Source organism: Corythoichthys intestinalis, chromosome 21, assembly GCF_030265065.1.
Source record: "Corythoichthys intestinalis isolate RoL2023-P3 chromosome 21, ASM3026506v1, whole genome shotgun sequence".
Lineage (NCBI taxonomy): Eukaryota > Metazoa > Chordata > Actinopteri > Syngnathiformes > Syngnathidae > Corythoichthys > Corythoichthys intestinalis.
The window spans coordinates 8,318,041-8,339,713 of NC_080415.1; the positions used below are offsets into that span (position 1 = coordinate 8,318,041).

General features: G+C 38.4%; 1 protein-coding gene across 3 annotated transcripts in view; it reads right to left on the minus strand.

The window, feature by feature from the left end:
- Positions 1 to 11,952: 11,952 nt before the first annotated feature.
- The window catches only part of LOC130909922 (beta-1,3-galactosyl-O-glycosyl-glycoprotein beta-1,6-N-acetylglucosaminyltransferase 7-like), a 35,241-nt gene continuing 25,520 nt past the window's right edge, over positions 11,953 to 21,673 (minus strand). For all 3 annotated transcript variants that reach the window (XM_057826872.1, XM_057826875.1, XM_057826874.1), the window contains 2 exons: positions 13,631 to 13,726; positions 11,953 to 13,529 (listed from right to left, as the gene is read on the minus strand). In XM_057826872.1, the coding sequence (XP_057682855.1) occupies positions 13,321 to 13,529; positions 13,631 to 13,726 (305 nt within the window). In that variant the 3' untranslated portion in view covers positions 11,953 to 13,320. The remainder of the gene's footprint in view (positions 13,530 to 13,630; positions 13,727 to 21,673) is intronic.

The window sequence follows — 21,673 nt, forward strand, 5'->3', positions numbered from 1 at the left end:
ACGTAAGTCGGAAATCCGTGATTGCTCATCGCTGTTGACACGACAGTAACAATAGGAACTATTGTTATTTGGGTTTGAGTTTCCCGACGGACAGATATAGTTGATGGACACAGGATGTCTGTGTGCTTACGTTTGTCATGGTCCGAGTTGCGGAGCTGCAATAAACGTTGACTCAAATGAGTTCAAGAAACTAAATTCTGTGCTTTATGAAGAGTGAAAAAAAGAATTTAACACAGACGAAATCATTCGGCCGATTAGAGTGAAGTATTACCGAAACAAAATGGTGACGTCATGTACCGTAACGGTCAGCAACGGATCGCCGCATATTCAACACAACGTGGCCGTGTCAATAAAAGAAAAAATTTGGTTTATAAATATATATTTCTGTCTCCATCCATGTACCCGCTTATAATGCGCACCATGATTTTACAAGTTGATTTTGGGGAAAAAAAGTGCACATTATATTCGGGAAATTACGGTATATAAAAATGTATTGTAAACAATAATAATTCAAGTATGAACATTTATAACGGCTTGTATGATAAAAATCAATACAACAATTGTGCAAACATGTCATTGTAACACAAATGACTTACAGCTTGAACAGTACACTTCAAACAGACAACTTATTGTCAATGGCTGCTGTGACATAATTGCTCAACACAAGTGTTTGCTTCAAGGTTTCAGGTTTTTTTTCCCCAGAGCATTTTTTAATACATGCACGCGCACATGCACCCCCCACACAGATACCCCCCCCCCCATACACACACACCCACACACACACAAACCCACACACATTAAAGCTGTATTGCTCTTATGCCAATGAAACATTTAAGATTTTATGATGGCACTAATGACACAGAATAAAGCAAGCACATACAGAAAAATAGCTGTGGTTAAACGGTCATATAATAGGTTTCTCTGTTGGATTGTACTTTAAGCTGAATGTTTTACCATCATAATAGCTATCAGAGAAATCACACATACACAGATATTGCTTGAGGCAGTCGGTGTCCAATCCACTCATTAAGTTCAGCCGTTTCGACAAGGTTAGAGCCGCTATCCGACTCCATCATGTTCATTTGTAGCGTTAGCCGCTAGCGTTAGCCTGTGGCCTGGCTACCAGTAGAAAGCACTGAAAGCACCCTCCACCCTCCAGAACCAGGGAGGACAGCGGGACAGCTCCCAACCAGATAAATGTACAAGCTGCAACAAAGATACTTCAGATATATACTTTCATGCTCTTTGGCAATGTAAACCAGTGCAAGAGTTTTGGTAACAAGTAACAAAGAAACTTCCTATTGAACTGCAGGATTCCATTGTCTCCAATTCTTTGTCTGCTTGGCGATCTGCATACAGTGTCTCAGAATCTCAGACCATCAAGCCCGTCCACTACTAGCAAGTTTAACGATAGCCCAAAAAACAATACTATTGAATTGGAAAAACAAACAAAACATTAGCGTGAACCAATGGCTAAATCTAGTCATTGATTATATAACATTAGAGAAAATTTCTGCCAAACAGACAAATAAAATGGACAAATACGAAAAACAGTGGGAAACAGTTGCAAGAATGATGATCATAGAATAAGGATTCTCTCTCGCCTGCGAAGGAATGCCACAACAATAATAAAAATACATACATAAATTGATATATGAGGGGTGTCCAGGGAAGTTGTATGCATGCATGGTGGTAAGTCCCCTCTTGCCATCCCTGAAGGCCGGTTGATGGGTGCGCGGGTGGCTTGGGAGACCACCCTGGATCCCAGGGGTTGGTGGGTGGGTGGGTGGGTAGATGGCTCCTTTGCTGGGCTGCGGGAGGAGGGATGGGCTGCGCTGCCCCCCTCTCTTACTCTGTCGTCAATCACATGGTGTGTTCAGGAACAGCATGCAAAACACAACCGGCACATTAGAACCCGCTACAGTATTACAGGTATTATCTATTTTCATTATTATTCCAATTTGTTTTTATAATTTAATTGTTTTGGTATGTCTAACTGCTATTTATACCAGCTTTATGCCAGCAGTATTGATTAAAGATTTAGTGTAGGTTGTCGGGTTGAGGGATGAATTAATCAAATTTTAATACAGTGGTATGAAAAAGTATCTAAACCTTTTGGAATTTCTTACATTTCTGCATAAAATCACTATCAAATGTGATCTGATATTTGTCAAAATTACACAGAAGAAAAAACAGTGTTTGCTTTAACTAAAACCGCCCAAACATTATTAGGTTTTCATATTTTAATGAGGATAGTATGAGAACAATGACAGAAAGGGGAAAAATAAGTAACATTTAATATTTTGTGCCCCCCCCCCCGGGCAGCAATAACTTCAACCAGACACTTCCTGCAGCTGCAGGTCAGTCTGGCGGATCGATCAGGACTCATCTTGGCCCATTCTTCTCTGCAACTGCTGTACTTCAGTCTGATTCCTGGGATGTCTGGCATGAATCGCTGTCTTTAGGTCATGCCACAGCCTCTCAATGGGGTTCAAGTCTGGACTTTGACTTGGCCACTCCAGAACGTGTATTTTGTTCTTTTGAAACTATTCTGAAGTTGATTTACTTCTGTGTTTTGGATCATTGTCTTGTTGCAGCATCCATCCTCTTCTTAGCTTCAACTGTCTGACAGATGGCCTCAGGTTTTCCTGCAAAACATCCTGATAAACTTTTGAATTCATTCTTCCAGTAATGATTGCATGTTGTCCAGGCCCTGAGGTAGCAAAACAGCCCCAAATCATGATGCTTCCTCCACCATGCTTCATGGTGGGGATGAAGTGTTGATGAAGGTGAGCTGTTCCATTTTTCCTTCACACCTAACGTTGTGTGTTACTTCCAAACAATTCAACTTTGGTTTCATCAGTGACACAGCTCAGAGAACAAACGGACCCAATAATGCAGTGCTCAGAGCAGATTTATTAACAATGGTTCTGAGAGGAAGAAGTCTTGGCCCTTGGAGAAGCACGGAAGGCTGTTCGAGCAGGGGGGGGGACGAGCAAGGCGAAGGCCCCGGCAGGATGCGTCTAGATCCGGTCCTGTAGCAGGGTTCAGGTCACAGAGAAAAGGCAGAGGCACAGACGAGGAGCAGGCTAGAGGCAAAAATCCACAAGGTCAAAAAGTGTATCAAAAATCCGGCAAGACAAGGTAACTAGAAACGCTCGTAAGTTGCAGTGAAGGCTAACAAACTCGCAATGGAGCAGAGGGCTGTGTGTGCTTATGTAGGGAGGCTGTGGTAATGACCAGGTGTACAGGACAGGTGTGTGGAATGAGTGCTGATGACTGGGAGAGGGGAAAAAAAAGGAAAAGGCATACAGGCCTGCTGTGGGGCTTTAACAATCAGTCCACAAAATATTTTGCCAAAATTCTGTGGAGTGTCCAAGTGCCTTTTTGCGAACATTAAACAAGCAACATTTTTTTTTTTTTTTTTACACAGCACTGGCTTCCTCTGTGGAGTCCTCCCATGAACACCGTTCTTGGCCATAGTTTTACATATAGTTGATGTGTGCACAGAGATATTGGACTATGCTAGTGATTTCTGTAAGTCTTTAGCAGACACTCTACGGTTCCTTTTTTTTTTTTTTTTTTAAACCTCTCTGAGTATTCTGCGCTGAACTTTTGGCATCTTTGGTGGACGGCCACTCCTTGGGAGAGAAGCAAGAGTGCCAAACTCTCTCCATTTGTAGACAACTTCTCTGACTGTCGATTGATGAACATCCAGACTTTTAAAGATGGTTTTGTATCCTTTCCCAGCTTTATACAAAACAACAATCCTTGATCGCAGGTCTTCAGACAGCTCTTTTGACTGAGCCATGATGCACATCAGACAATGCTCCTTACCAGGTGTGTGTTTTCATAGTGTGCAGGGCAGCTTTAAACCACTCATCAGTGATTGGGCACATACCTGACTTAAATTGTTTGGTAAAAATTGGTTTCAATTGCTCTTTAAGTCCCCTTAGGAAGAGGGTTCACTAACTTATTTTTTCCCCCTTCTGTCATCGTTTGCAAGCTATCCTCAATAAAATATGAAAATCTATAAATGTTTGGGTGGTTTTAGTTACTGCAGATACTGTTTTTACATCTGTGTGATTTTGACGAATATCAGATCACATGTGATGGTGATTTTTTGCAAATATGTGAGAAATTCCAAAAGGTTCAGATACTTTTTCATACCATTGTACAGTCTATTCTTATGGGAAAATCCTGCTCAACATACGACCATTTAGACTTACAAACAAGGTCCGGGAACTTGGACCTCATATTGTGTTGAGGTGTGAATTGACCCGTTTTCAAATTTTCATATGCAAAAATCAATGGTAGTTTTGACATACCCAAGCTTCAAAACTTATAAATCTTGACCCGAAAACAATATACTGCAAAGGTTTCGTATTTTCAGGCCAGATTAAATTACAGATCAGATTTATTTAACTAGCAAAAATATGTGCTGATTTCTAACACAAGACAAGGGTTAATTCGTAGGTAGAGGTACCACTGCATATACAGCTTTTACATAATTTTTTAAAAAATCTTTGGACACAAAACATTTCAAAAGACCACTGTTAAATGACTAACCCCTTGTTCTTCTATTAGTTACACATTAATGACCAGAACAATGTAGACATTGATTGATATGACATCCCCCACTATTGTTGCATCCATCAAACTAACTGTGCGTGTAATAAAGATGGAAGATGGGGAAGTAGGTTCTGGTGGGAGGGAGAATTTACACTCAAAATCAAAGCCAATGTGTCTGGGGACATTGGCCCATGCCCAGCCTATCTTGTATCTAATTCCTGTTTTTCAGTAACGAACGCATGTAGCGCTTTTGTCAAATCACTAACAGGGTGGTCCATTCATGCTTTTAAAACTTCCCACTGTGGAGTCACAAAGTGTGGGGGGGGGGAATTCATGACCTAATCACTAAATAATGGAAGGACAATCGCCTTCAGAATCATTGCAAGTCATTTATTCACAATTAATGTTTGTATTTTTAATATAAACGGCGCTCTGAAATGTAGATATCGTCATAATTTCCACTTACAAAAAAGTCATTTGTCTGTTACAGAACAGCAGAATAAAAAGCTTCATATTTCTTAGTGGAAACAGTGAAAACAGTTGTGCAAGTCATTTTGTTTTAAATTGAAGTAAAACGAATGTAGAACCAAAAGAAACCGTTTCGTCATGCATTCGCTACTGGCAATTAAAAGGGAAATATAAACAAGAATAAAAATGTAACAATAGTACATAATTGCATCCTAATAAAGAGGCATGCTAATTAGAAGTAAATTACTTGTCAAGTATCTACAGGGTTATTAAATAAACCCCTAGATTACAGTAAAAACATGTTTAAAAAAATAATTTAAATTAAAATTACAAAATATGTAATAACATGAGTATTTATAGGATTTGCTGATTTACAGTACATATTACAAACTACACACCCTTACCCGCAATGTTCCGAAAATGAACAGCAGAGGGTAGTAAAACACAAGTTACCTGACTCAAATACAAGCTCCACTCGTTGATAGAATTATAAAAACAAAATTGCACTCAATATATACCATATATAGACACTATGATAGCTCTCATGCATAAAAAACATCCATTTGGCTATATTGGAAACACATTTTCTTTGTATTTGCATTTATAAATTCAGTTATGTCAATGGGTCATCGTGTGATTGCTTCTATTTTTTTTTTGTCTTTGACGTCAATCATTCACCGAAGGGCTCACCAAAAAGAGTCCCTCATTGTTGCTGGGAAAATACATGGTAGGTATTTATTTATTAATATTAAAGTTGGAAAAGCCTGAGTTTCCTTCAATGATGACCCTTCAATTTGAGTGAAGAATATTATACGTTTTATTAATCGTGAAAGGAAAATGTCTCCCGTGGAACTTTCCTGCCCTGTAACAATTATTTTTTGCAGAAACAGTTTTCAACATATACCACAATAGATTATTAATCTCAAGCAAGAGTCATATCTTAGTTTTTTTTTGACTTACTGTATATACTCGCGCATAGACTTCATAATTGTATTGACGGGTTAATTCGGCCAGCCATTGCACAATGCCTTCAAGCAGGGTGCCAGGCATCCCACAATCCGCTTCATTTACTCGCAGTCGGTCACAGCGACACATGCAGCAATTCAACACCAGTTTTAGGATAAAAGTACAAAAGCTTTACCACATAAAAACAGGAAGAATTGTCTCAGGAGTGATTTGTTCAAGGATTCAAGGTAATTATTACATTTTTCGTATCATGCATGCATTTTGAAACGTTGTGAAAAAAATCAATGGGAGAAATGAGCCGCTACAACATTGGCATTATACTTTGCAATATTTACGTAAAATAAATGCTACCTGCACGGTTTTTCTTTGCTTTTAACCAAGAATCGAGACTGTTTTACGTCCATATCTATAAAGAATTCAGGGATTTAAGCATATATTCACAATAATTTTCACCGGAAAAGCTCTGTTTACATCAAGCGGCCGCTAGCTACATTCACTAACAGACTAGCATTGTACTTTGACATACTGACATCCTGAGACAGTCAGGAAATTAGAATATTGTGTATTCTAATTTCCTGAGACAGTCCTGTATATATACACAGGACTGTCTCAAAAAATTAGAATATTGTGTATTCTAATTTTCTGAGACAGTCCAGTATTTACATAAAATAAATGCTAACTGCACGTTTTTTTGCTTTTAACCAAGAATCAAGGCTGTTTTATGTCCATATCTATAAAGAATTCAGTGATTTAAGCATTTATTCACAAGAATTTTCGACGGAAAAGCTCTGTTAACATCAGGCGGCCGCTAGCTACATTTACCAACAGACTAGCATTGTACTTGGACATATTTACGTAAAATAAATGCTACCTGCACTTTTTTTTGTTTTTAACCAAGAATCGAGACTGTTTTACGTCCATATCTATAAAGAATTCAGGGATTTAAGCATTTATTCACAAGAATTTTCACCGGAAAAGCTCTGTTAACATCAATCGGCTGCTAGCTACATTCACTGACAGACTAGCATTGTACTTCGACATATTTATGCAAAATAAACACTACCTGCACATTTTTTGTTTTTGTTTTTGCTATTAACAAAGAATCAAGACTGTTTTACAATCGTATCTATAAAGAATTCAGGGATTTAAGCATTTATTCACAAGAATTTTCACCGGAAAAGCACTGATTACAAAAGACGGCTGCTAGCTACATTTACTAACAAACTAGCATTGTACTTCGACATATTTACGTAAAATAAATGCTACCTGCACATTTTTTCTCTGCTTTTAACCAAGAATTGAGACTGTTTTACATCCATATCTATAAAGAATTCAGGGATTTAAGCATATATTTACAATAATTTTCACCGGAAAAGCTCTGTTTACATCAAGCGGCCGCTAGCTACATTCACTAACAGACTAGCAGTGTACTTTGACATATCTACATAAAATAAATGCTAACTGCACGTTTTTTTGCTTTTAACCAAGAATCAAGGCTGTTTTATGTCCATATCTATAAAGAATTCAGTGATTTAAGCATTTATTCACAAGAATTTTCGACGGAAAAGCTGTTTACATCAGGCGGCCGCTAGCTACATTTACCAACAGACTAGCATTGTACTTCGACATATTTACGTAAAATAAACGCTAACTGCAAGTTTTTTTTTTTGCTTTTAAAATCTAGACTGTTTTACGTCCATATCTATAAATAATTCAGGGATTTTAGCATTTATTCACAAGAATTTTCAACGGAAAAAGCTCTTTGTGATTCCACTCGGTCAGCTTTGACGGCCTTGCCAACAATGCAGACCCCCTATTTATCGGCCTGGAGCCCTGTGTCCTGTCAATGAGTCATGAAATCTATGACTCGCGTATAGGTCGCACCCTTGGTTTGTGGTTAAAAAAGTAGTTATTTTAGGTTGAACTCATATAGGTCGCACCACAATATGGGAGATTTTTTTGGCCAATATGACAAAAAAGCATTAGATTATTTATTGACTGTATTTTATTTAGTAACACTTTACATAGTAACAACTAGATTGGAGGAGCTTCCCCTTGACAGTGCAAAAGTAATAAAGTTAAAAAAAAAAAATAAATAAATAAATAAAAAAACAGGCTTAAGAAGTGTACGGTTCAGAATATCTTTATTTATATAGTCTTCCTCATCATCATGGATGGAAGCCCTCAAATTACCGTATTTTTACGACCATAAGGTGCACCTATAAGTCAAAGTCCAAAATGAACGGTGCGCCTAATAATGTGGTGCACCTATTGTGTGGACCGAGCACGAAAATGTGTCTGTCTCACTGAGCAATTTTTGAAAAGGTATGTGAAAGCGCCATAAGAACCTTAAAGGGAGAAGGTCGCGTGATGGGGAGCGTGCCCCCGGTAGCTTTCGAGTTTGAGAGTGTGTGCATTAGGGTAAACAACATTGGGAAGGAAACCTGTCGTGTTTGAAGGAGATCTAGCCCAGCTGTTCAATTCGGATACAGAAGATGAGGAGTTTAATGGATTTGTGGATTGATTAAGATCAACGTCAGTACTTTGTTAAATTCTTTTTGCTGCTGCTGCCTTTAAAAAACAAAACAAAAACAAAAAAACATGTTTTTCATGCACCCACTGATGTGGTGTGCCTTGTATGTTAAATACTAAAATATCAAAAGCAGCCTGCGTCTTTTAATACGGTCCGCCCTATGATCGCAAAAATACGGTACTCTTCATCATCGATATCACTTTCAAACATTTTTCTTACGGTGGTTTAAAAAATATCCGAACCTTTTGGAATTTCTCACATTTCTGCATGAAATCACCATCAAATGTGATCTTATTTTTGTCAAAATCACACAGATGAAAATACAGGTTCTGCTTTGAATAAAACCACCCAAACATTTATAGGTTTTCATATTTTAATGATAGCATGCAAACAATGACAGGAGGGGAAAAAGTGAGTAAACCCTCTGCCTAAGGAGACCTAAAGAGCAATTGAAACCAGTTTTTACCAAACATTTTAAAGGGTATGACAACACCTGGGGAAATGCTAATATTCCATCATTTATCCATCAACGCATGCCTTTTGAATTCATATCATGCCACTTCGTGTAATTACACACATCGCAACACCAAGAAAATGATAGAAATTAGGTTGATTGATTGTCAAGCTAAAAGGACCCGCCCCCGAGATGCTGGAAATCTAGCATATTGTGTGCATGACGTCACTATAGGGAAACAACCGGCTCAGTGCTTAGTACTGAATGGCGGCGATGATGACGGACAATTTTGTTTCTATTTGCAGCGACGAATCCGACATAACGAACATTCTTCTAATGGTGACGAGGAGAGTTATGAACCTTTCTTTGGTGTTTTGGGTTATCAATTTGAGCCCAAACGAAAGCCAATGCAGCCTAATGAAAGGATCATTGAGGGGAGCAATCACACTGATGAAACACCGGCGGCAACAGAATCACCGAATGGTTTGTTTTGCATTTCTTTTTGTGAAGCTGATACACCGTGACCGCAAAATAAAGTAATGTATAGAATAATTATCATTTAATATGCTATCATCGGTTTCGCTCTGCCAACCGACACAAATATGAATGGGATTAGAGGATTTGTTCTATATATTTTACGAGCGATAATTTATACATGTGTCCAGTCCTATATCCAATGCGTGATATGTTTTTTATTATAAAAGAGTACTCACTCTGGCCATTTCCCTCCTTTGCTTTGCCTGTGGTGGTGAGGTGGTCTCATCAGAGCCAGTCATCGTCCTCTTTCACCGGGCACCGCATCTGCTTTCAGCAGCAATTTCTTAGCAAAACCTGATTTCATTTGCCCATAGTTCGTATAGCTTTCAGGTGTAAAATGCGCACCACACAAAACCGTGCCGGAGGCTGGGTCTGCAAAATTAGCCCTCTTAGCACTGACGAACTTTACTCATTGTCTGCGTAGTCCAGCTCTTTTTCTCGCGTTCGGGAACTCATGGGTACTACATTGCGACAAATGGCTATTTGTAAACCACATAGCATGACAGGTTTGAACCATTTTAGCGATTTTTTTGATAAAACACGAACGCCTCTCTCTCGTCGATAAACAACGATGGCACCTGCCTCGACCTTTTGTTTCCTTGTTATGACGTCTCCGCCCCATTCGGCTGTTTCCGGAACACTTTCGGAAATGTTTGTCATTTTCGATCTATTTTCGATAATTGCTCATTAATGTGATTGCTTTTTTTGTTAACTTTATCAATATTTGTTACCTTGGCACATAACGGTTCTATTGATGTCTCACACCCCCTTTGCGTTTTCATACCCTTTAAGTCAGGTGTGTGCCCAATCACTGATGAGTGGTTTAAAGCTGCCCTGCCCACTATAAAACACATACCTGAAAAAAATGTCTTGATGAGAAGAATTGTCTGACGTGCATCATGGCTCGGTCAAAAGAGCTTTCTGAAGACCTGCGATCAAGGATTGTTGATTTGTATAAAGCTGGGAAAGGATACAAAACCATTTAAAAAAGTCTGAATATTCATCAATTCACAGTCAGAGAAGTTGTCTACAAATGGAGAGAGTTTGGCACTGTTGCTTCTCTCCCAAGGAGTGGCCGTCCACCAAAGATTACGCGCAGAATACTCAGAGAGGTAAAAAAAGAATCCTACAATGGCTGCTATCTATGTGAACACATCAACTATATGTAAAACTGTGGCCAAGAATGGAAGAACTCCATGGAGGAAGCCACTGCTGTCTAAAAAAAACATTGTTGCTCGTTTAATGTTAGCAAAAAGGCACTTTTTGCTACACTCCACAGAAAGTTTGGCAAAATATTTTGTGGACTGATGAAACCAAAGTTAAATTGTTTGGGAGTAACACACAATGTCATGTGTTGAGGAAAAATGGAACAGCTCACCAACATCAACACCTCATCCCCACCGTGAAGCATGGTGGAGGGAGCATCATAATTTGGGGCTGTTTTACTGCCTCAGGGCCTGGAGAACTTGCAATCATTAATGGAAGAATGCGTTCAATTATCAGGGTGTTTTGCATGAAACTCTGAGGCCTCTGTCAGATAGTTGAAGCTAAAACGAGGATGACTCCTGCAACAAGACAATGATCCAAAACACAGAAGGAAATCAACTTCAGAATGGTTTCAGAAGAACAAAATACACATTCTGGAGTGATCAAGTCAAAGTCCAGACTTGAAGCCCATTGAGATGCTGTGGCATGACCGAAAGACAGCGATTCATGCCAGACATCCCAGGAATCTGACTGAACTAGAGCAGTTTTGTTGAGAAAAATGGGCCAAGATTAGTCCTGATCGATGTGCCAGACTGATCTGCAGCTACAGAAAGCGTCTGGTTGAAGTTATTGCTGCCAAAGGGCGGCCACAAAATATTAAATGTGATGGTTCACTTATTTTCCCCCTTCTGTCATTGTTTGCATACTATCCTCATTAAAATATGAAAACCTATGAATGTTTGGGTGGTTTTAATTCAAGTGGAGACTGTTTTTTCATCTGTGTGATTTTGACAAAGATCAGATCACATTTGATGGTGATTTTATGCAGAAATGTGAGAAATTCCAAAAGGTTCAGATAAGTTTTCATACCACTGTATATACAGTATATATCAGTAATAATACATAATAGTAACAATCACATATGTAACAATTATTATTAGGGCTGTCAAAATTATCGCGTTAACGCGCAGTAATTAATTTTTAAAATTAATCACGTTAAAATATTTGACGCAATTAACGCACATGTCCCGCTCAGACAGTATTCTGCCTTTTGGTAAGTTTTACAGCAAGGTTTTTTGTGCTGTCTAACAGCGAACTCTTGTAGTCGCTTTGCGACATGGTTTATTGCTTTCTTGCCAGTTCAATATGGCTGCACGACATCTCGGGCTGACGCCTACGTTGTAATGTTGTGCTTATATGATCCTTGGACAAGATTTTTCCGTAAGTATGGTTGTTGTAAAGATTGTACATATTATGTTAGTAAGCGAAATGTTATATTTTTTGTATGAGATGCTTTTTGTTTATGTTTAGTGAACCTGTATAGCGTGCTAAGCTAACGTTGTTGCTAATGCAATGCTTGTGGTCTAAAGAAGACAGTGGTTTGAGGCCATTTTATTAATAAATCAGATAAAAAAGGAAGAAGTCTGATTATTAAGGCGTCGTTCACTAGCTGTCTAGCTTTGGAAAAAGTAGACGCTTCGGAGTGAGGACAGCATAGACAGATTTAAATGACAGTAGAGTGAAATGCCCACTAGTACCGTATGTTGAATGTATATATCCATCTTGTGTCTTATCTTTCCATTCCAACAAATTATTTTACAGAATATATATATAATTTACAGAAAAATATGGCATATTTTATAGATGGTTTGAATTGCGATTATTTGCGATTAATTACGATTAATTAATTTTTAAGCTGTAATTAACTCGATAAAAAATTTTAATCGTTTGACAGCCCTAATTATTATACATAACACATGTAACATTTGCACAGTACATACAGTATACCCAAGACATTTAGAGATCTCTTTCTGTGTATCGTGACCAGACCTGATGTTTATAAAACAATTTGAATCTCTAGATACAGTACTGGCACAGCTTATATTGTAAATCCAGACTGTTCCAGAGTTTAAACCCACATACAGGCACACAGAATCCTTTACGAGTCGTATAAAATGTTGGTCGTGAAAAGTTGGCAAATCCTCTCAAATTATGAGATTGCTCTCGCACTGTAAAGATACATTGCAAGTTGAGGGCTAATGATTTATGAAATGCTTTAAAAAATATAAATTTGTTATATTCTACAAGATCATTAAGGTATTTTTTTTACAGTTTGGATTGAGTAAATAAATTATGGTTGTGATCTAAGAAAAACTTACTTTATGTATAATCCGGATTGCTTGTTTCTTTAATATAATTAATGGATTTATTGCAAGTGTTTCCCCACACTTCGACAGTACTTCGATAGTCAATGATGTATCGTCGTGAATCATTTTTATTGTCACCATCTTCAATTGAAATAGTATAGTATAAAAATAAAATAAACTCCACAATGCTGGTTTTTCGTAAATACATTACACAGAACAGCCACTATTTGTCCCAATAACAACCAACCAGGTGATAAATCACCACACAACACTAAAATATGGTGTAGAAACAATTAAATCATTGACATTTTCGCCATGAAATTAAAATATACCTAATAGTGGCATAAAATTACCCACATCATTATACATTCTGACACTTGAACGAAAGATCTAGGAAAACGTAACGTTACAAGCTGTGAAATCATGCAGCGACGTGCTCACGGTTTCTCTCGTGTGGCCAGCAGCCACGATGGCTCTATGGGAACGGAGGCGCTGCTCAGCAGCTTGTTCCTGTGCCACTGCTCCAAACAGTCAAGCGCCTCGGGCTCAAAATCGTTCTCAAACTTGTTGGCAAACATGCTCCCCTTCTTGATTAGCCACGGCAGGTCCTTCAATCCGTAGACGCATATTGATCGTACGTAACGACCTGGTAAAAAAGAGGAGGCCTTTTCTTACGTTGCATCGGCTACAGCATTATCTTCACAGACATGATCGTGACTTTTGGGTGAAAATATGAAGTTACACTACCATTGCAACCATCATGTGCCCAGCCACTCTGGTCCTTCCACTTGATTGCCCGGATGTTTCCTTCCCAGCCACCAGCGACGTTACTACCTGGTGCCTCTTCAAATAAAACACAGAAACAAGGCAGAGTGGGTGGTGTAGTCGTGTACTGTACAGTCCCTGACAAAAGTCTTGTCGCTTACCCATTTTGTAGAAACAATTGCCAATAACCTGACTTTTAATGATTCAATTGGTTTCAGAAATGGCTCATATAAAAGCTAAGACCCTCCCAAATGATGTTGAATGTACAAAAATATATTTGTTTCACTGAAAAAAGATTTATCATTCAATGAAGACATAAAGGTCAAATTTTGGCAAGACAAAAAGTTTTTTCGCCTACAGAAAGTAGTGTGAAAATTGAACAAAAAATGTACTTCAAATACAAAAATATGTTACATAACATAAGCATATTAAGTAGTGGTGCTGCGAGATACAAATTTAATATTTTGTATGACTTCCATGGGCTTGAAGGACTGCATCCATGCGGTTCGGCAAGGATTCATACAATTTATTGATGAAGTCATCAGGAACATCAAAGAAAGCAGTCTTGCAGGCCTCCCAGAGTTCATCAACATTCTTGGGTTTCCTCTTCCATGCTTCCTCTTTCATCCTACCCCAGACATGCTCAATGATGTTCATGTTTGGTGACTGGGCTGGCCAGTCCTGGAGCACCTTGATCTTCTTTGCCTTGAGGAACTTTGAGGTAGAGATTGAAGTGTGCGATGGAGCACCATCCTGCTGCAGAATTTGTCCCTTTTTATTGTTAGGAATGTAAGAGGCAGCTAAGATTTGTTGATATTTCAGACTATTTATGTTGCCTTCCACCCTGCAGATCTTTCGCACACCACCATACTGGATGTAACCCCAGACCATGATTTTGCCATCACCAAACTTCACTGTTTTCTGAGTGAATCTCGGATCCATGCAGGCTCCAGTAGGTCTCCTGCATTATTTGCGGTGACTGTGGTGTAATTCAATGGAAGATTCATCTGAAAAATCTACCTTTTGCCACAAAACAGTGAAGTTTGGGGTGGCGTGGCTCAGTGGTAGAGTAGTTGTCCCCCAACCCAGAGGTTGTGGGTTCAGTTCTCCGCCCTGATGAACTCGTGTAAGTGTCCTTGAGCAAGACACTGAACCCCACGTTGCCGGTCCCTTGCCATCATGGATGGCGAGATAGAGTAAAGCGCTTTGAGCGCCTTGAAAGGTGGAAAAGCGCTATAACACCATTTACCACCAAGTTTGGTGGTGGCAAAATCATGGTAGGGGTTCCATTAGGGTTGCCACCTTTCATAAATAAGAAATATGGGATGCCCCCCTCACGCCCAAAGCTGTACAGGCAGAGAGAAAAAGGACATCCCCAAAACTCCTAAAATGCATAGAAATGTATCTATTAATTTATACTCCGTATTAGTTCAATACTGAACGCAACATTTAATTCCGAATTTTGGATCGTTCCTTATTTCAAGGGACAGGTGGCAACTAGGGATGGGAATCGAAATCTGATTTCAATTCCGAACCGGTTCCTAGTGTTTCGAGGCCTTGACATCACGATGAAAAAGCCTTAACGATCCCTTTAACGATTCCTAAAGACGCGTACCGCGTCATCACGTGATGTGACGTGTCTTGCTGTCCAGACGCATCCTGGACGCATCAAACTAGCATGGCGCCAAAAAACACTCGCTTTGGCTACACTTCACCAGGAAAGAGGGTGAAAATGAAAGGTTACGATAGTTTAGCACGAGCATTGCAGCCGTAAACATAACAATGACAACACGTAGGTTCAAACACTCGAAAGTGTTTCTACACTTCACGAGGAAAAATAACAACAAAGTGACTTGCAGTCATTCAGGCATGAAAATCACTCACCTTTTGGCTTAATTCGCCATTTTGAAGTCAAAGAGGGTGACATCCTTGGAATTGTGTAGATCTGAGGAGAACATTTTTAAGAGGGGGGTCGTAATTCCATCTAACTAACTAATGACATGTTTTATTAAAGTTGCTAAGCCTGTCGTGATATGAAATGAGTCCATTTGTCGCAATAAAAATTAGGGCGATAATTTTCACGGCTGCGTTTCATCAATGCGTGCGTGCATGCATACATTTGTGTGCGCGTGTGGATGACTATTAGTTAATTTCACAGACGTTTATGATGATGATTATGTTTGTAATCAAAACGCCATAGAATTACAGTTCAGACATACAAAATAAGGAACCACGTGTATATTAAACACTGTTATCATTAGCATTGCTACATTGAGACTAATGTGGGAAAAAAAGACGACCTACTTTAGCCTGCTATAAAACATTGGCAGTCTTTTCCAAAACGCAAACTTGCGGTTAAAAGGTGACACTTCAAACATGAAAAATCGCTGGTTAACATCATTTGCAAATGAAAAATTGAGAAAAAAAAAACAAAAAAACTATGAGTGACAGTGACACCACAAGCAATGACGAAAAGTAATTTTTAGCGGAGTGTGAAGCTGTTAGCGGTTTAGCGAACATACTTCCAGTGTACATTTCAAAATAAAAAAATACGCCACGTTCATATACATAACGATTTCTGGAGTTAATCCCACATACTTCAGAATTAATACTATAATACTCCCTCCCCGGGCTGGCTGGGTGGGGGCTGTGGCCCTGGGTTGGCGCCCGTGCGGTTTCTCCGCCCGTCTGCGTGGCTGTCGCGCGCCCGGTGGGGCTTGCGTGCTGCTGGATGTGGTAGGGCATGCTCGGGTTGGGGGTTCCGGTGCCGGGATTGGCGATGCGGCGGCGTAGGGTTGGTTGCCAACGGGCTTACACTCATAAGAGATTCACACAATTACTGGGTTCTAGATCACAGAACTGATTTGTGTACACTCTACCCCTTTCAATCACTTAGCTTAGTCTTATAGACACCCCCACCCCCATTCTCCTCTTTCACTGGCCAATTGGCCCCCACATGGTGTAAACCGGAAATACATCTCGCTGACGATAGCACCAGCATATTAGTAACTAGTTTAGATGTTCAATGTATTTCTTGTTGTTGTTTATGTGTTTCTTTTCTTTCTTCTCTTGTATTTCTTTTCTTCTGTCCCCCCATAATCCCTTCCTGTTCGCTGCTTTGTCATAATAAAAAGGTATTTTGAAGGATCACAATGGGAGTATGTCAGACTCTCCATGTGAAACATTAAAACTGTTCAGAATCCGGGCACTTAGACTTCCATTCTCTGTGTCAAACAGCTGAACAGGACAGGTTTAAAAAAAAAAAAAAAAAAAAAGAATTAATACTATAATAATAATAATACTATAATAATAATAATACTATTATATATAGTAGTATACCATAATAATAATAATGCTAGATTTTTTTAAGAATTGTTTTGAATAATGTTGGAAAGGCTAAGTCAGTGTTCTGAATCTCTTTATATTCCATTCTTTTGCACTAGTTAATGCTATGAGCATTTGACCTCATTGTTAATGTGTGATTAATTATTGTTATTTACATGTTTATTTGTACTTCAATAAAGAATTTAAGTGTTCCAAAATGTTTCTGTGAATTAATAAGTGTCAAGAAAAATTTCATCGCTAAATTAGTAACAAAAAATGTATATAATTTTTTTTTTATTAGCCAACTGTGTAATCGGGAGAAAATTAGTCGTTTGGGACAGCCCTACCGGAACATATTTCCTCCACACCCTTGTCACCTTTTTAACCCCTGACCCATTTTCATGCCTGGTCATTGCAAGGTGGAGATAACTGCGTCGGAAGGGAATACGACCAAAATGCCAATATATAGTAATATTTTTTATTTCTATCTGAAAAATGTTTCAGTAAAATGTTACACATTCTTTGTATTTGCCACATACTGCCACAGTTAACATTGAGGCTTTGGGCCTCTTTTGACCTCGTTGTGAGTTTGTAAGGTTGCGACTTCTGATTCAACAAACTGGATGTCGATCAAAACGTTTGTTCTTCTTTTTCCCCAAATTAGAATCGATAAGAGAATCAATAAAGAATTGAATCGTTAAGCAATATCGATAATGGAATCGGAATCGGAAACCTCGTAAAAATCGGAACCTAACAATTCCCATCCCTCGTGGCAACCCTAGGTTACATCCAGTATGGGGGTGTGCGAGAGATCTGCAGGGTGGAAGGCAACATAAATAGTCGGAAATATCAACAAATCTTAGCTGCCTCTTACATTCCTAACCATAAAAAGGGACAAATTCTGCAGCAGAATGGCGCTCCATCACATACTTCAATCTCTACCTCAAAGTTCCTCAAGCCAGATCAAGATCCTCCAGGACTGGCCAGTTCAGTCAGCAGACAAGAACAGGATGAAAGAGGAAACATGGAAGACGAAACGCAAGAATGTTGATGAACGCTGGGAGGCATTCAAGACTGGTTTCTTTGATGTTCCTGATGACTTCATCAATAAATTGTATGAATCCTTGCCGAACCGCATGGATGCAGTCCTTTAAGCCATGGAATACATACAAAATACAAAATATTAAATGTGGTTCTCGCAGCACCACTACTTAATTTGTTTATGTTATGTAACATATTTTTGTATTTGAAGTACATTTTTCTTTAATTTTCACACTACTTTCTGTAGGCGACAAAACTTTTTGTCTTGCCAAAATTGGACCTTTATGTCTTCATTGAATGATAAATCTTTTTTCAGTGAAACAAATATATTTTTGTACATTCAACATCATTTGGCAGGGTCTTAGCTTTCATATGAGCCATTTCTGAAACCAACTGAATAATTAAAAGCCAGGTTATTAGCAACTGTTTCTACAAAATGGATAAGCGACAAGACTTTTGTCAGGGACTGTAGATGATGAACATAACAGTGTTACATAGAGGTATATCTACTTGATTTTTTTTTTTTTTTTTTTTTGCTAAACCCTGTGTGAAGTGTGCACTACAGTGGAATGTTATTCAAAAGTTGACACTTAAGACTTTTAACCATTTATAGCGCAAATGAAAAATGTAAATACTGGCAATTGTTATATATTTTATTATTATTATATACTTTTGCATTTTAATTTAAGATAAAAATACATTCATGAATTAATGGTGTAGCAAAGTTGGGGTTAAAAGGTATCACGGATAGAAAGACATGTAGTTCTTAAAAGATAAATGCCAGTACGAGTTATAATAATTTGATATTTGATAAAACCCCTCTTAATGATTTCGTTTTAATAAAATTTGTAAAATTTTCAATCAAAAAATAAACTTGTAGCTCGCCATTGTTGTTGACGTCGCAGGGCGGTGATGACATACCTGTCAACCCGAGGCCGTTGCCAATCTTACAAATAGTGATGTATGCCCTTACAAATTGGTAACTAATCTTACAATGTTTTATATAGCGTGCAATAAGAAACAAATATAAAACTCAATTTTAAAAATAATATTAATTTATTGGTAATATTGTCACATGTAACCTGGTGCAATCAAAGAACAAACAATATCTTCAGCTACATCATGATTACTAAAATTTAACAGTGACTTTTGTTATAATTGTATGCGGTACTTTTGGCAATTTCTATAATGTCTTTTGATGGCTGCACTTCATGGCACTTCAGCTCACTATTCAGTTTGACTTGAAGGTAGTTCATTCGTGTGTCCAATTATAAATTAAAAAGGTCAATTGATAAAATTAACTTACCGATGCAATCTTTGAGGCAGGGAACATTTCATTTGCTAATTCTGAGAGATGATCAGCAATAGTTGCAGGCAGGTTAGTAACTCAGTTACCTCAATGTAAGAGTAATTAGTTACTTAGCAAAGTAACTGGTGTTACCTTTCTTTTTTTTTCCATTCAAAAAACAAAAAAACAAACAAACAAACAAAAAACAGTAACCTTTTCTATTTTTGGAAGTCATTTCATATTGTGACTCAACGTTAAAGTTGTTCCAATTGCTCCCGTTTTTGCATTAGGTCATTTCCGTCTACCTTCGACATGTGAAAGTTTTGAAACTGTTCCATCATTTAAAGATAGATTCAAGTCAAGATTTTGCCGATTTAGAAGTATTTTAGATAAAAAGTTACTTAGGTTCGCTCTGAAGGTTGGCTACAACAGAGCCTTTCTGAGAAGTCTACTGCTTTAAGATGGCGGCTGCTTACTAAGGCCGCCGAGTCTGTCATTTGGCATCTATTTCTATATGCATGTGATATCTAGCATGGCATCAAGTGGGTGTAGATTGTAGGCTGTCGGCTACAGACAGGAAATATTGGCGCCAACTAGCCTAGCATCGCGTTTGCAACAGCGTCACAACACTTGTCCCTCCTTCCCACTCCGACTCTTCTATCTCCGTGTCTCTGACTTCGCGCGTCATTCAACCAACATAGTAACGCATAGTAACGCACACCTTTTTGGATTGGCATTGTCTCGTTGCCGAAAAGGTGACAAAATCCGAATGCACAAAAAACTTACAGATTTTAAAAGTACACATTTTAAAATCAGTGCTCTTTTGTACAAATTACGCGGAAACCATACAACTTGACAGGTATGGTGATGTCACATGGCCACACTTCGGTACTTCACAGTGTCACTCTTCAACTATGTAAGGTAGTGATTCAATTACACCACAAGGTGTCGATGGTGACTTTTCAATTAATAAGAGCTCAAGCCAATGAGTGAGTTTTGTCCCTCGACTGATGGGTTCATTGTGATTTACGTTCATTTGAGTGTTGTCTTCACACAAACAAGAGTCCTGGTAATGGCTCCCAGCATCATAGCTTGTGTATTGTGACTAAATATTGCCATCCAGTATATTTGTTGAGCTAAACGAATTGCTAAAATGTTTCAATAGAATTTGACCAAAGTCTTAGTAAGTTTCATGTGTATTTTGAATATCTATTTTGATTGTGAATTTGTGAATGCCAGTTTTCATTGTATTGTTGTTTAACTATGTGAGAATAGGGCCTCCTTAATACAGATTGAAGCACTTTTCTTTTTGTGAACATTATTTTTTGAGCGATATGATTATTATTTTTGTTGTATTTTCACTATATGATACTTATGTTTGTTGTGAAGGACTTGCTGAAGCTTATGCCAAGAGACGGGGCGGTCCGAGCTACGAATCTGAACGCCTGTGTCCACTCTCCTTTCTATCTGCCTTACACCCCACTGTGGATTAAAGGAAAACAACGGGGTCAGCCAAGGGACAAAACGCACTCATTGTCTTGATCCCTAATTAATTTAAAATTCGCCATTGACACCTTGTGGCGTATTTAAATCACTACCTTACGTAATTAAAGAGTGACACGTTTAAAAAGAAATTTTTTTTTAAAGTGACACGTGGAATTCTGGCAGCGTGGCCATGTGACTTCACCGCCCAGCGACGTCGACAAGAAGGGCGACCTACTAGTTAAAATAATTTTAGAAATTTTACTGAAACGAAAACATTAAGAGGGGTTTTATTATCAAATTATTATAACTCGTACTAACATTTATGTTTTAAGAACTACATGTCTTTCTATCCGTGGTACCCTTTAAGAAGCCTATGACACTCTTCTGTTATTGTTTTGATTTTTACGAGCTGTTTTTGGTTATTAAATGCAGCCTCGGCATATGACTAGCGTTGTATCCCGAGACTCATCCCGGAAGACGGCAGCATGACAATACTAACTAATAGTGTATTGCACAAATGCTATTTTTAGACCGTGACGTCGCCATCATAACGCGGAAGTGGGACATTATAAACATGCCCTCGCATACAACGCATATTATTTCTGCTCGTTTTCTCCGGTAATCTTTCAAAAAAGAACATGCCGATCAAACACTGCTGCTATGGAACTTGTAGAAACTAGACATTAGGACATATGAAGGATGTTTTATTCATATATTTCCCGAAACCAAAAACTCGGAAGAAAAAATGTGAAGAATGGATGAACTTGCACAGACGTCCAAAAGAGCAGCTTAACGCCAGCAAGGTGAAGCCATTCACATTTCATATGCAGTAAACATTTTATTGGAGGCCATGGTCCTTCAGAGTACGAAGAGGTAAGCCATTTTTA